This window comes from Diabrotica virgifera, chromosome 5 (assembly GCF_917563875.1).
Source record: "Diabrotica virgifera virgifera chromosome 5, PGI_DIABVI_V3a".
In the NCBI taxonomy this organism is placed as follows: Eukaryota; Metazoa; Arthropoda; class Insecta; order Coleoptera; family Chrysomelidae; genus Diabrotica; species Diabrotica virgifera.
Genome location: NC_065447.1, coordinates 233,984,575 through 234,001,224, shown reverse-complemented (window position 1 = coordinate 234,001,224; position 16,650 = coordinate 233,984,575). Strand labels below are relative to the sequence as shown.

At 32.9% G+C, this 16,650-nt stretch overlaps 2 protein-coding genes across 2 annotated transcripts in view; one reads left to right on the top strand and one right to left on the bottom strand.

Moving 5' to 3' along the window:
* Positions 1 to 16,650, bottom strand: part of LOC126884733 (monocarboxylate transporter 12-like) — a 645,529-nt gene that overhangs the window by 359,671 nt on the left and 269,208 nt on the right. The window lies entirely within an intron of this gene.
* On the top strand, positions 5,079 to 16,519 carry LOC114334884 (polygalacturonase). Its single transcript, XM_050650867.1, has 4 exons — positions 5,079 to 5,460; positions 13,475 to 13,680; positions 14,129 to 14,459; positions 16,164 to 16,519. The coding sequence occupies exons 1-4, from the start codon at positions 5,163 to 5,165 to the stop codon at positions 16,427 to 16,429; spliced, it is 1,101 nt and encodes a 366-aa protein (XP_050506824.1). The 5' UTR covers positions 5,079 to 5,162; the 3' UTR covers positions 16,430 to 16,519.

Here is a 16,650-nt window from a genome sequence, read left to right as displayed (position 1 = left end):
ATTGTATTAATTATTCCATTAGTGTCATCTTCTTTATCCTGCAATATTAAATCCAAAATGTTACCTGATACTTTTTTTAGGGTTGATATTATGGACAGAGTGCAAATAAATACATAAAAATGAAAAATGATGCTAAACTACACTTGTCTCTAATCTATCCTTCCAAAATTGGTTATAGGAAAGGTCCTTCAGGCTTTAGCTAAATTCTGTTAGTATCACGTTTTTCAGTGTAAAATTTTACATCGAAAATGTTACCGACCTGTTACTTTTTTATCGTTGTAATTATGGTCAGATTACAAATAAATGCATAAAAATGAAAAAAAAAACATGTTAAAATACTCTAATCTCTCATTAAAAAATAGCTTGTAGGATAGTTCCTTACGGTTTTAGGCAAATTCTGTTATTACCATATGGAAATGTTTCTTGTATCTTTTTTTGTGTTGCAATAATTATAGTCGGAGTACAGAAAAACGCAAAAAATTCTAAAATACGCTTGTTCAAAAATATAGCTAGTAGGAATGTTCCTTCGCTTTAAAAACATGCTAAAATACACTTGTCTCTTTTTCAAAAATAGGTAATAGGAACGTTACTTTGGACTTTAGACAAATTCTGTTAAGGCCATCTTCTTTAACGTGCAAGTTTATATCGACAGTGTTGATATATTGTACCAAACAATTTACAAAATAGCATTTAATGAATGCAAACAACGATAGGAAACATAATTCGGACATATGACATAAGTTTCGATTTCAATTCCCAAAACAGCTTGACTTTCAGGTCCTAAAGAACGAACAAAGAGTGGTTTCAGAAGCATGCCCCTAAATTTCAAAAAATCCACAATCTGTGACAGAAATATAGAGAATTTATGTGGAATTACTCATATATTTTATCTTCTCCTTACGGTGCCTTATCCTTAAGGACGTTGACCATTACATTTTCCCATTTAATCTTATTTGCAGCCATCCTGAATAGTCCTGTGGAGGTCATATTCGTCCATTGTCGTAGGTATAAGGTATAAGCATAAGCTCTGTTTCCTTGTTCACCCTCCAAAAGACTTCCGCATTTGTCGTATGGCTCATTTAGGACATTCTGGGCATTTTACGGTAGCACCAGAGTTCGAATGCTTGGATTTTTTTTGTGTTACTTCTGTCATTGCTCAGGCTTCAACCTCATAGAGGAAGATGTAGAAAACATAGCACATGTATTCTAGTTCTCAATGAGATATCCAGCTGAAGGTTGCATAGAACGTTTTGTATTTTGTAAAACACTGTACGTTCCTTTTCCAGATGTGTTCTTACTTCCAGTGAGTGGTACAAACTTTCATCAAGGTTGCTTTCAAGGTACGTTATTCTTGTTACTCCTCACTCCTTCCAGATCTTTGTTTTGTCACAGTGTGAAGGTCAATGTTTTGTCGACATTGACCTTCACACTTCTGTTTAGGTGCTTGCTAATGACCACCCTTTTTGTCTTTTTTTGTACTGAATTTCATTCCAAATTCTCTACAGGTATTTTATAAAAAACAAAAGTTAATTAATTTACATTCATTGCAGGGGATGTTGTGGTTTTCAAGTCTATAATGAACATGAAGAAATTAAAACCATACCCTTAAAGACACTCCATAAAAATTTAAACATACCCCGCGACGACGATCATCGGGTAGTATTAATGGGTGCTATCGGATACACTGGTGTAGGAGGAACCAGTTTGTCTGATTTTAATGAAAATCGAGGTGGTCACTATATAACCTATACCTATCGAAGAGGAAACACATTTTGGATGGGCTTCGATGATTTACTAGAAAAATCATTTTTCGTTAAAGAAAAAAAAATAGCGCTCAGATTATTAATGTACATTAAAGATAAAATAAATTAAAATTAAATAAACAACACTTGCTTTAATTTTTTGGTACCTATGCTTAAATTCTTTCGCAACTTATTATTAGCACGCATAAATGCAAAAATTATGGTCAACTCTCTTAGTATATTCGTTTTTTAAGGACGTTGCATACTTTATTTTAAATGTACAGATTTTAGAGAATCTGCCAATATTACCATTTAGTTATTAAAAAACGATATACAAAAACTGAGCATTGGGTCACGTGCTACAGATATGTGATAATGGATATCGACAATTTAACATGGACTCTAAAGTATAAAAAACTCTACAAATCAATATTGAACTGTACAGATATTCTTAATGAGCATTTAAGAAAATTATAAATGAAATATGAGTGTTGGGTACTGTGGGTTCATTATAAAACTGCAGTAGCCATTCTTGCTCGTAAGGGGATGACGCAAAAAATTCATTTTTGGCGTAGACCTGCAGCAATTAATTAGCAAAAAAATGCACACTTGATTTAAATCTCTAAACTGGGTATTTTCACATTTTGTGAAATTAAGGGGATGAAAATAACATTAGGGGTTGGAGAGTGAGTGTCTGTGAATGCTTCTATACCCCACCTTTCAGTAATTAATTGGCAATAAAATATAGCGCCGCAAGCGACTCTTTATCTACTTTCGTTCCTGAAATATTAGTGTTGGGTATTGTAGCATAAGTATTAAACCGCAGTAGCCATTGTTGGTCGTTACGGGGATGAAGCAAACAATTCCTTTTTCGCGTAGACCTGCAGCAGTTGCTTAGGAAAAAAATACCCACTTGGTCAGAGGTTTTTAAACTAGTAATTTTGACTTTCTGTGAAATCCGGGGAATGATGATAACGGTGGGGGTTGGAGGGGGCGAGTTTTTAAATTGTTGTATACCATATCTTTCAGAAATTAATTAGCAATAAAATATGCCGCTGGAAGCGACCCTCTATCTACTTTCGTTACTGAAATAGGAGAATTGAGTGTTGTAGCTTAAGTATTCAACCGCAGTAGCCATTTTTGCTGGTTAGGGGATGAAGCGATAAAATCGATTTTGGCGTAGACCTGCAGCAGTTGCTTAGGAAAAAAATACCCACTTGGTCTTAGGTTTTTAAACTGGTAATTTTCACTTTCTGTGAAATCCGTTGAGCGATGATAATGGTAGGGGTTGGAGGAAGTGAGTTTGTAAATTCTGGTATACCCAATTTTTCAGCAATTAATTAGCAATAAAATATACCGCCGAGAGCTACTCTCTATCTACTTTCGTTCCAGAAATATGAATGTTGGCTCTTCTAGCTTAATATTAAGATAGAATAGCCACCTGTTTCTCTGAAGGGGTTTAATTTGCGTAATAAATAAGTAATTAATTAGTAATAAAATAGGCCGCCGGAAGCGACGCTCTATCTGTTTTCGTTACTGAAACAGGAGAATTGAGTGTTGTAGTTTAAATATTTAACCGCAGTAGCCATTGTTGCTTGTTAGGGGATGAAGCAATAAAATCGTTTTTGGTGTAGACCTGCAGCAGTTGCCTAGGAAAAAATACCCACTTGGTCATAGGTTTTTAAACTAGTAATTTTGACTTTCTGTGAAATCCGGGGAATGACAACAACGGTGGGGGTTGGAGGGGGTGTGTTTGCAAATTGTTGTATACCATATCTTTCAGAAATTAATTAGCAATAAAATATGCCGCTGGAAATGCCCCTCTATCTGTTTTCGTTCCTGAAATAGGAGTGTTTTGTATTGTAGCATAAGGATTAAACCGCAGTAGCCATTGTTTCTCGTTAGGGGATGAAGGAAAAAATTGGTTTTTGGCGTAAACCTGCAGCTATTAATTACAAAAAAATACCCACTTGGTTTTAAGTTTTTAAACTGATTATTTTCACTCTTTGTGAAATCCGTGGAACGATGATAACGGTAGGGGTTGGAGGGGGTGAGTTTGTAAATTCTGGTAAACCCATCTTTTAGAAATTAATTAAAAATTAAATATTCCGCCAGAAGCGACCGTCTATCTGCTTTCTTTCCTGAAATAGGAGTGTTGAGTATTGTAGCCTTAAGTATTAAACCGCAGTAGCCATTGTGGCTCGTTAGGGGAGGAAGCAAAACATTCATTTTTGGCTTAGACCTGTAGCAATGAATAAGCAAAAAATACGTTCTTGGTTTTAGCTCCTTAAACTGGTTATTTTCACGTTTTGTGGATTCCGGGGAATGATGATATCGGTAGGGGTTGAAGGGGGTGAGTTTGTAAATTCTTGTAAACTCAATCTTACAGCAATTAATTAGCAATAAAATAGGCCACCGGAAGCAACTCTCTATCTACTTTCGTTCCGGATATATGAATGTTGGCCTTTCTAGCTTAATATTAAGCTGGAATGGCCACCTGTTTCTCTGAAGGGGATGAAGCAATAAATTTTTGTTTTGCGTAATAAATTAGCAATTAATTAGCAATAAAATAGGCCACCGGAAGCAACTCTCTATCTACTTTCGTTCCGAATATATGAATGTTGGTCTTTCTAGCTTAATATTAAGCTGGAATGGCCACCTGTTTCTCTGAAGGGGATGAAGCAATAAATTTTTGTTTTGCGTAATAAATTAGCAATTAATTAGCAATAAAATAGGCCACCGGAAGCAACTCTCTATCTACTTTCGTTCCGGATATATGAATGTTGGCCTTTCTAGCTTAATATTAAGCTGGAATGGCCACCTGTTTCTCTGAAGGGGATGAAGCAATAAATTTTTGTTTTGCGTAATAAATTAGCAATTAATTAGCAATAAAATAGGCCACCGGAAGCAACTCTCTATCTACTTTCGTTCCGGATATATGAATGTTGGCCTTTCTAGCTTAATATTAAGCTGGAATGGCCCCCTGTTTCTCTGAAGGGGATGAAGCAATAAATTTTTGTTTTACGTAATAAATTAGCAATTAATTAGCAATAAAATAGGCCACCGGAAGCAACTCTCTATCTACTTTCGTTCCGGATATATGAATGTTGGCCTTTCTAGCTTAATATTAAGCTGGAATGGCCACCTGTTTCTCTGAAGGGGATGAAGCAATAAATTTTTAATTTGCGTAATAAATTAGCAATAAAATAGCAAAAAAATATGGGGTGTGTCTCATGGCTCCCTTATGAAATGGTCTTTCTAGCTTAATAGACATGCCATGATTGATTTTGGAGATAAATTAATACCACTCAAATTTTTAATAAATTAATTGATAGCGATAAAAATTATCTAAAGTGTATATTATAATGCTACAATACAACATGATTTTTACGAATCTTTTCCAAATATCCGCTCTTCATTATGTCGTCTAACAAGTTAATTTATTCGCTACTTTTTGTAGTTATCAGTGCTGCTGCAAAAAGCCTAAACGAAGACTGCTGCACCATTACCGAGTACTCTCAAGTGCCTGATGTAGTCGAAACTTGTAAAAATATCGTAATTTCTAACCTCAGAGTTCCTGCTAACAAGACTTTAAACCTAAATCTTCAGGACGGCTCTGAACTAACCTTTGAAGGAAGAACGTATTTTGATTATTTCGAATGGAAAGGACCTCTTGTTAATATCACGGGAGATGATCTAATCGTGCGTGGTGCACCAGGTAGGTTGATTTGTTATAATTATTTTTATACCTTTTAACATTAATACTATTGATATACAGGGAGGGTGAGTCACCACTAACGCGACGGAAGATTACAGCAAAATGGTAAAAGATCTGAAAAAAAATTAATTAGTGGTTTGTAAGTTGATAAACTCTACATTCTAAAATTATTTTGAAATATACAGGGTGTCCCAATAAATGACGGCGTATCAAAGTTATATTTTTTCTTATGGAACACCCTATATTTTATTGCATTTTTTAATTGTCCGCAAAAAATAAGGTATAGTTTCGTGAGGCTTCCCTATACCTATGTACAGAGTGTTCTGAGTTATAGTGATTGTTCTTAAAAAGTAAAGTTTTAAAAGAAGGCTTATTCTCAAGTTATTTAAAAAATTATAAAAAAATACTTTTACAGCTAAATATTTGGATATTGGTTGAATGCATTTCATGATTAATTGTTACACATTTATTTACAGGGTGTTCAACATTTACAGTTTTATTATTGGATTATTCAATGTGTCATATGATTCTTATTTTAAATGGAACACCATGTATATTAATAAATAATTATACTAAACAAATCTACCTCTTTCGAATGGTATATGGATGTCCTATACCTAGGTGCCATAGTTTTTGCGTAATTTACAATTAATAAAATTCTTAATCTGTAAATCGATTTTAAAACAAAAGATGTAGTTAATTAATGGCATTGTATGACATTGTCATTTTATGACAGTATGGTCTGGTAATTATATTATAATTAATGCATTCCATGATTGATTATTACACATTTATTTACAGGGTGCTCAAAATTTACAGTTTCATTATTGGATTATTTAATGTGCCATATGATGCTTATTTTAAATAAAACACCATGTATGTTAATAAACTATTATACTAATAGGCTATTGATTATATTCAAAATAAGATAGCTAAAAGGAACTACAACGTTAACGGGGTTTTATTATTTCATATGGTCAATGGACATCTATATATGAAAAAACCGCGGAGTGCTACCATTTAAAGGGGTGCGTTTTTGAGAAATCGTTGAATTAGTCCCTGGGCACAGGTTACATTAGGGTGAGTTCTATGCACTTTTGGTACAAACATGTCTACATAAAAATTGTTCCTGGTTAAATTTCCTATCTAAATATCACTTTTAAAAGCCAATGGTACTTTTTTTTACAAAAATATATTCAAAAGAAGAAGCACCGTGAAACCCAAAAGAAAGAAATTTTGTTTTTTGTCCCATAACTTTTGTCCAAGAGGATATAGGTATAGATATTGCTTTACAGAAAAAAAATCTACATATTTCTTCTGTAAAACGTTGTTTAGTAGAGGTAATTAGGATTTATAGTTTTCGAAATATGATTTTTCAAAGTTCGCCACTCATAGCAATTTTGGGCAATTTTCCTTGTTATTTCGCAAATATTGTTCTGTAACTTTTTTCTACGTAACTTTAGGTTTATGCAATGGTACACGTAATAGGAATAGAAATCAATTACCTTTAAAATGGTCTACTGTATAACGTTGTACGACTTTTTTTAAAGAGATTATGGTTTTTCAAGGTTTTATACTTTTAACGATTCTTTATAATATAATATAAAAATAAAATAATATTATTATATAATATATTATATAACATTATATTATATATAGTATATATAATATAATATTATATTATATATTATATAATACCTAATATAAAAAAATATTATTTTTTACATTTTTTACGATTATTTTTGAAATTTCTTTTTTTCCTTGTACATGAATATACTATATATTGCATAATCAAGAGGGCTTACTTTCTGTTCTTTAAATGTTGTATCATCTATATTTAAATATGTAATGGAAACCGAGTGATTCTTTGATATTTTTTTACCTGTATTATTTAAAATGATTTCTTTTACAAAAATTACATAAACATTAGTCTTAGAAAACATCATTTTAGTTAAAATTATTTAAACGTTAACATTTAAAAAAAATTAAAATCAAATTCCATCTCTTCGTTAACATTAGCTTCAATATCTTCCTCTGACACATCAGTTATCTTAGAGTTCCCACAATTAGTACCCATGCACATGCACCCTTTGCAGAATATTAAACAACTAATTCCTATCTTCCTACAACCGCAGTTTTTTGTACATTTACATGCTATTTTTTTCAAGCAAAGCTTGGGGTGCAGGTGCTTTGACAGTAAATAATGGAATTAATCCATATTTTGAAGTTTGCCCGGCCGAGTCAAGTGGATCCAAAGTATTACCTATAAAAAATAAGATTCAATCATAACACACAATAACATAAAAAAGTTATAATGAGGAATTATAAAAATAATCCTAAAATCAAAAATCGTTGCAAGTACTTATTACATTTTGAAAAAGTATATCTTATTCAAAAATAATATTTTTATAATACACCATTTTAAAGTAAACAGATTAAGCTTTCTTTTTTATTATATAATATATACCTAAATGTAGAAAAAAAGATAGTAGAAAAGTCTTGAAAAATATAACCTCTTTAAAAGAAGTTGTAGAACATTATACTGTAGAACATTTTAAAGGTAATTGATTTCTATTCCTCTTACATGTACCATTGCATATGCCTACAGTTACGTAGAAAAAAGTTACAGAACAATATTTGCGAAATAACAAGGAAAATTGCCCAAAATTGCTGTGAGTGGCGAAATGTGAAAAATTATATTTCGAAAACTGTAAATCCTAATGACCTCTATCAAACATCGTTTTAGAGACAAAATATGTAAGTTTTTTTTCTCTGAAGCAATGTATATACCTATATCCTCGTGGACAAAAAACAAAATTTCTTTCTTTTGGGGTTCTTTGTGTTTTTTCTTTTGAATATATTTTTGTAAAAAAAATTATATTTAGATAGGACATTTAACCAGGAACAATTTTTATGTAGACGTGTTTGTACCAAAAGTGTATAGAACTCATCCTAATGTAACCTGTGCCCAGGGACTAATTCGCCCATTTCTCAAAAACGCACCCCTTTAAATGGTAGCACTCCGCGGTTTTTTCATATAAAGAGATTCATTGACCATATGAAATAATAAAACCCCGTTAACGTTGTAGTTTCTTTCTATAGTACATAATCAATAGCCTATAAACACAGGTTCCTCTTTCAAATGGTATAGGGATGTTCCATAACTAGGAGTCACAGTTTTTGCGTAATTTACAATTTTCTTAAACGGTAAATTGATTTTACAAATTATATTTATTAACTCTCGATTTTTAAACTGTACGAAATAAATGCTTGTTTACTGTATCATAAGGAAATAAAAATTATGTCTATTTACTAGACCATTATTATGAAAAAGAGGTAGATTGGTCTGTATGCAATACATTTAAAAAAAAATCAGGATTTGCTCCAAAGTCTAAAGTCCATAAACGATAAGTTAAATATTTATCATAATCCTGTTTGGTTCAATATTGGTGTAGTTGAGTTTTATACGGATAATAGTGGTTTCTCCTAAGTATTCTAACAGTCGTTTGACTGATTTACCCGAAATTTTTTCTTTACTAGTATTTGGGTTTTCCGTAACAGAAAGCAGGACATCAAGTTCCTTGACGTGATCACAAATAACTGGTTTATTTTTATTTAACTTTCCGAAATTTCTCAAAAAGTCCTTTTTTGGGTGTCTTAGGTTTGAGTGTCGTAGGTATCCTATCAGGATACCTACTTTTGAGCGTAAACTTTAGAAAGTAAGATACAATTTTGCAAACACTCCCCAATGCAAAGTACTCCCCAAAGGAACAAATAAATTTAAATATCATATATGGATGTTTATCTTTTTGACAATTACCAGACCGTACTGTTATAAAATGTCGATGTCATACAATGAGATACATGTTTTTTTTTTAAATCCATTTACAGATCAAGAATTTGAATAATTGTAAATTACGCAAAAACTATTGGACCTAGGTATAGGATATCCATATGCCATTCTAAAGAGGTAACTTCGTTTAATATAATTAATAACTAATATACATGGTGTTCCATTTAAAATAAGCATCATATGACACATTGAATAATCCAATATTGAAACTGTAAATTTTGAACACCCTGTAAATAAATGTGTAATAATCAATCATGGAATACATTCAACCAATATCCAACTATTTATATGTAAAAGTATTTTTTTATAATTTCCCAAATAACTTGAGAATAAGCCTTCTTTTAAAACTTTACATTTTAAGAAAAGTCAACATATCTCAGAACACTCTGTACATAGGTATAGGGAAGCCTTATGAAACTATACCTAATTTTTTGCGGACAATTAAAAAATGTAATAAAATACAGGGTGTTCGATAAGAAAAAATATAACTTTAATACGCCGCCAATATTGGGACACCCTGTATATTTCAAAATAATTTTAAAATGTATTCTATCAACTTACAAACCACTAATTAAATTTTTTTTCAAATTTCTTACCATTTCGCTGTAATCTTCCGTCGCGTTAGTGGTGACTCACCTTGTATATACTACAAAGTATTTCCACAGATTTCACTGTATTCCTTCATTCAACGGTTCTCTCCAGTTCTTTCTGTTTTTAGCAGTTCCCTTCCTGCAGATTTGTTGTTTCCATTGCTTCGTCCACTTCCTGAAACATCTTTGGGGTCTACCTCTCTTCCTCCTTCCTATCGGACTCTACTCCCTTATTCTGTTTATCCAACGTTTTTAGTCTGCTTTTCTGATATGTCTGACATTTCCGTGCCAGGTTAATCTCTTTTGTTCTACGTAGTATATTATATCTGAGCTCCCATTCTTTTCTTAATCTCTATGTTATTTATTATATCTCTTCTTATTACTCTCCAGCTTTTCCTTAGGAATTCCATTTCGTTTGGTCTTATTTTGATTTTTTTCTTATTTTTTTTATCCAATTTTCACACCAATAAGTCAGGATACTTCTTGTTATGGTGTTATAAAATATGTATATTTTTTTTTTGTTTTAATACTAATGTTCTTATCCCAGGATAGGTGTGGGAGAGACTGTTAGGACAGGTGTGGGAGAGACTGATAAATTTCATGTGAAAGTAGGATTGCACCAAGGCTCGGTGCTTACTTACTTACTTATCCTCTTTGTTCCCACTGGAACATAGGGCATCTACTGACATTCTCCATTTTTGCCGATGTTGTGCTTTTTCTCTAACTTCTTTCCAGGTTAGGCCGACGTTTTCTGCTTCTTTAATAATTGTTTTCTTCCATGTATTTATCGGCCTCCCCTGTTTCCGTTTTCCTGGAGGTTGGAATTCCAATGCTTGTTTTGTTATGTCTGTGTCTGGTTTCCGCAGAGTATGGCCCACCCATTTCCATCTTCTCTTTCTTATTTTTTATTTATTATTATTATAAGAAAAGAAAGAAAGGGGCTCGGTGCTTAGTCCGTATTTATTCTCATTAGTTTTGGACCAGAAAACAGCGAAACTACAGGGTAACATTCCATGGTGCTTAATGTATGCTGATAATGTCGTGTTAGTAGGAAATAGTGAAAGAGACTTAGAACAAAACCTGGAACAGTGGAGGCAAGCTCTGAAGGAAAAAGGTTTAAAACTTAGTGGGACAAAAACAGAGTATTTGGAATGTTCATTTAAAGATGGAGTTACTACAAATAAAATGGTGAACTTTATAACTAAAATCTTTGGATGCTGAACTGATTGTAAAAAGCAATAATTTTAAGTACCTGGGATCGGTATTACAGAGTAATGGAGAAATAGATGGAGATGCATGCAGTGGAATTAGGGCTGGATGGATGAAGTGGAAAGAAGCGAGTGGTGTGTTGTGTGACAGAAAAATTCCAATGAAGCTGAAGGGAAAATTCTATAAAACAGCGATAAGACCGGCTATGATGTACGGAACTGAATGTTGGGCAGTGAAAAAGAAAGAGGAACAACGAATGCATGTGGCGGAAATAAGAATGCTTAGATGGATGAGTGGAGTGACAAAGAAGGATAAAATTAGAAGTGAGTATATTAGGGCAAGTCTAGGTGTGGCACCAATTGATACCAAAATGAGAGAGCATAGGTTAAGATGGTTTGGTCATGTTCAACGTCGAGACGTTAATCACCCAATACGAAGAATAGCTGAAGTGCAGATTCCTGGAAGGAATAGGAGAGGAAGACTAAAGAAGACCTGGGGGGAGACGATAAGGCAGGACATGTTGGTAAAGGGGATTAAGATTGATATGACCCAAGATAGAATTGTGTGAAGAAATGCAATTAGGGAAGCCGACCCCGCATAGGGATAAGGCAAAGAGAATGATGATGTTCTTAACCCACAGTACCGGGTTCAAATTTCCTATGCAGTCTCTGGTTTGTCCTAGTCTATTTTTATATATTCTTCAGTTGTTCCATTGTTTCATATTACTTGTCTGTTCCTTTGATTTGTTTACCTTCGTCTATTTCCAGCTGTTTTATTTCTCTATTCTCCGTTGTTAGGTATTCAGTTTTCTTTAGGTTTATTTCCATCCTATTCTTTGTATATCCCTGTTCCAGTTTTCTCATCATAAGGTTGAGATCGTCTAGGTCTTGTGCGATCACTATTTGGTCGTCAGCAAAACAGGTTACATAGGTATTCGTGTTCTACAGGCATACCCATTCCTTTGCACTTTCTTTTCCATGGTTTCAGGTTTTTTTTTAGGAATATTTTAACAGGGTACGGGCTGAGGAGCAGCCCTGTAGCAGTCCCTTTGTCGTCTAAAATGGACCGTCACAGTGGTTCCAAATGCTGAAAACGTGGTCATGAGGCGAAAAAGAAGTCCCTATTTAGGGATTTTCATGTTTACATTTGTTTTCTCATACTATCGTAGAGTCCTAATACGTAGGTATGAGGATCAGACTGGATGTATTCTGGTTCACAGCTCAGGAACAAATGAGCCATGTCCGGGGTTATTTTGGCCGGCGTAGAAAGTGAAAAACAACGCGTATATTGAAAACGCTGTAAAACATTTTGTAGTTTATCAATTTTATCGCTGTAAAGCAGATTCTTCTGTTTTTAAGTATGTACTAATGTAAGATATAAGTTAAATCGACATTTATTAACAAAAAATGCCTTAAATTTGTTAATGCATAAATAGTGAAAATATACTAGAAATAATTAAAATTTTGTAAATATGCATTCAAAAAGTACAAAATTCTGCATAATTCTGCGACTAATGTTTATTAATCTTAAAATATATAGTAAGGAGATACAGAATCGCTTTGGTTTAGCTGCCTATAACTGCCTATGCATTGCTGGCAGTTGTTTAAATACAAAAGTGGGAAATGACGTATATTACATGATTCTGGCGATTGTTGAGTATGTATGGGCAGTTGTACATAAGTAATAGGTTCTAAATATTGTACTTCAGAAAGAAAATGTATTGGTAATCAGCAGTTTCAAAAGTCCCTTATAATATAAAATTTTAAACAAAAATGCGGTTAAAATAAAATTTTAGAATTTCTTTCGTCCATATTGGATCCGCCATTTTGTTTAAAAAAAAAGTAATGTTAGATTTGTAATCAGCTACCTTAACCTACCAAATTTGATAAAAAATTTTCCTTTGTGATTGATAGTTTCAACTTTTTTCCGCCATGTTGGATCCGCCATTTTGTTTTTCAGAAAAAATAATGTCAGATTCGTAATCGGCGATGCCAAAAACCCTTAAGAACGAAAGTAATTCCAAAATGTATAAACAATATACGCTTTTAAAGGTTCATGACCACGTTTTCGGCATTTGGAACCACTGTAGGTATCGTTTATTATCCGTTTTGATAGATATTTTGTTATTTTTGAGCTTTTACTGCTTTTATTAATATTCGTGGAACTTCGATGTCTTCCATTGCTTACCATAGCTTGGTTCAAGGTAATTTAGTCATAGACGTTCTTAAGATCTACAAATCCTCTACAAATCCACAAGGTCTTAATAATACAAAACAGTAATAAGTCATTGAAAATTTTTCTATTTTTTTTCTGTCCAATCATAAAATTTCAAAGCTATTCTCGAATGTTTCTTTTATTTTAGGACACGTCTTGGATGGTCAAGGAGAATTGTATTGGGATCACTTAGGAGGAAAGGGTATCAAGAAACCGAAATTCATTAGATTACAAGGCAACAACTCAAGATACGAAAACATTTATTTGAAAAACTGTCCTGTTCATTGCGCTTCTGTCGCAGTTTCAAATTCCATCATTGATGGATGGCTCATCGATGTATCTGAGGGAGACAAAGTAAGTACGAGATTCAATTGCATTATCAAGTTTGATGCTTGCAATGTTGCCAAATTTATAATTTTTCTGATATTATTATAAATAATTCTGGTTTTTTAAATAGAACACTCAGTATATTGTATTATTATTGGAATCCTCACTTAAATAGGAGTTCAACCGTATGTAACATTTATGTAGGTATTTTATATAGTCACGAAGGTTTTGAATAAATTAATCTTCTCAGTGCCAAATAGTTTTGAATGCTGTAATTTTGAAATTCATTCGCAAAACTTACAACAGCTCGATAAACATTGAAAAGTTTTTTTGAAAAGTAAAATAAATTTTATTATGTAGTAACCAAAACTGACAATTGAAGACCTATTTGCAAAAACAACAAATTATTTTATGTCTAAGGATTCTTTCCCAAACCATTCTAATAAAATGTAATGTTCCTTTTGTTTATTTACAGAACAACTTTACAGGCCACAACACAGATGGATTTGACCTGAGCAGTACTAATTTGATTTTGCAAAACAGTATAGTCAAAAATCAAGATGATTGTGTCGTCGTAAATGTAGGTGCCAACATCCTAGTCAGAAATATGGCTTGTTATGGAGGCCACGGTCTCAGTATTTCTGCTGGATTCTCCAAAGACGATTTTACTAAGAATTCCGTTTATAACGTTATTTTTGAAGACAGTCTTGTTCATCGCTCTCCCAATGGAATTCACGTTAAGACACATGCAGATAGTGGACCAGGAATTATTCAAAACGTTATTTATCGAAACATTCGATTCGAAGGTAATTTTTTTATTTTTTTCTTATCTTACTCTCACATGAAATGTATCAGTCTCTACCACACTTACCTAACAATAGTTGTTGCGTACACATACATGTCCTCCAGAATCTTGGCACACTTAGCGGAAACTATTTTCTTAGTAAGAGCCCGTCAAGAACCTCTCTATCATATTATACTCTTCCAAGATCAATAAATACCATACAAGCGTTTGATTCTTAATTCCTTTAGTTTTCTTCAGCTGCCTTACTACACTCCTGGGCAAAAAAATCGGGACACCTTAAAAATAGGTCATTCTTGATAAGTCGAATCTCCTAAAACTGTTGTCCGATTTTAGTGATTTTTTTAATATGTTATAGCCTTATTCTCTAAGAATATGGTTGTAGTAATAGTGTTGCTGAACAGGTAAATGTCATTGTATACCGTGTGTAACAATAATACTGTGTTTTTTCCTGAAAGTTCGTAACACCCTGTGGAATATTCTAGAATTTAAAAAATATTGAAATTAAAACTCAATTGCAGCCTTAGCCTTTCTTAACATTTTGCTTTTTGACTCATTCACTTATGTTGGATAATGAAAAAGTTAGGTGATTTGACAACTAGCCATGTTCTTCATTAATACAGGGTGTTGCTAAATAAAGGCGACAAACTTTAAGGGGTAATCATTCATGGAAAAATAATGACCGTTTGATTTATAAACGTATGTCTGCAAATGCTTGGTTTCCGAATTTTTTCTTACACACTGACGATTTATTTATTGCTCTAAAACCGGTTGAGATATGCAAATGAAATTGGGTGGGTTTTAAGAGGCAGTTATTGCGCATTTTTTGACATACAATTATGTAGTTTATATTCACCATTGCACCATGCACGCCAAAAAATGTGAAATAACTACCTCTTAAAATCTACCAAATTTCATTTGCATATCTCAACCGGTTTTAGAGCAATAAATCGTCAGTTTGTAAGAAAAAATTCAACATCCCGTATCTCGGAGCATTTACCGACATATGTTGATAAGGCAAACTGTCATTATTTTTCATACAGAATTAACCATTAAAGTTTGTTGAATTTATAAAGAAACACCCTGTATTGATGAAGAACATGGCTAGTTGTCAAAGTACCTAACTTTTTCATTACCCAACATAAGTGAATGAGTCAAAAAGCAGAATATTAAGAAAGGCTAAGGCTACAATTGAGTTTTAATTTCAATATTTTTTAAATGCTAGAATATTCCACAGGGTGTTACGAACTTTCAGGAAAAAACACAGTATTATTGTTACACCCGGTATACAATCACATTTACCTGTTCAGCAACACTATTACTACATCCATATTCTTGGAGAGTAAGGCTTTAACATATTAAAAAAATCACTAAAATCGAACAATAGGTTTAGGAGATTCGAGACATCAAAAATGAGCCATTTTTAAGGTGTCCCGATTTTTTTTTACCAGGAGTGTATAAAAATTTGCATCTTTTTCATGCAAAAACACATAAAACCAATACAAAAAGACTGCTAGGAAGATCTTTGAAGAGGAGGTATGACAGGGATAAAATGTTAGAATAAACAGGACCATCTCCTACAAAAAGAAGACGAAGAAGATAACATTGTTATAGGAAGGTTTAAGTGGTTTATCTGCGTAGCGTGAAATGTATCTTTATGTGCAAAATGAAAATATTGCGTTGTACTCAACCTTATTTATTCTTTTAGATATCAACAATTTCGCACTGAATATCCAACAAGATTATGTGAATGGTGAGGCTACGGGAATCCCAGGAACAAATATCCCAATTGTTGGTTTAAGTCTCGACAACATTAGCGGATGGATGAATAGTTTTAACGAATCTCCAACATCAGAAGCCCTTATTCTTTGCGGAGATGGAGCTTGTGATAAATGGGAATTTCACAACATTGATATTACAGGTGCTCAAAACAACAGTATTTGTACGTTCCAACCAGAAGGTTATAGCTGTTAGATTAGTTGTATATTGGAGTAGATATTAAAAATTTGTGTATTACAAGTTTTTGTAAAATGCATTGACTAACAGTAGAAGAATTTAAGTTGATTAGTTATCCATAATTTCATGATCAGCCCTTTTCTCCTTTATTTCATTTTCCAATGCAGGTTGGGATTTTTATTTTTTGAAGTTATACTTCTTTAGGCGCGATTGAGATTGAGGGTGAATTTATATTGATC

What these genes read in the sequence shown, in the direction of transcription:
- LOC114334884 (XM_050650867.1), top strand. Translation starts at nt 5,163, where the DNA reads ATGTCGTCTAACAAGTTAATTTATTCGCTACTTTTTGTAGTTATCAGT. An exon ending in AATCGTGCGTGGTGCACCAG is followed by an intron (nt 5,461 to 13,474) that starts GTAGGTTGATTT and finishes CTTTTATTTTAG; the next exon opens with GACACGTCTTGGATGGTCAA. An exon ending in ATGTATCTGAGGGAGACAAA is followed by an intron (nt 13,681 to 14,128) that starts GTAAGTACGAGA and finishes GTTTATTTACAG; the next exon opens with AACAACTTTACAGGCCACAA.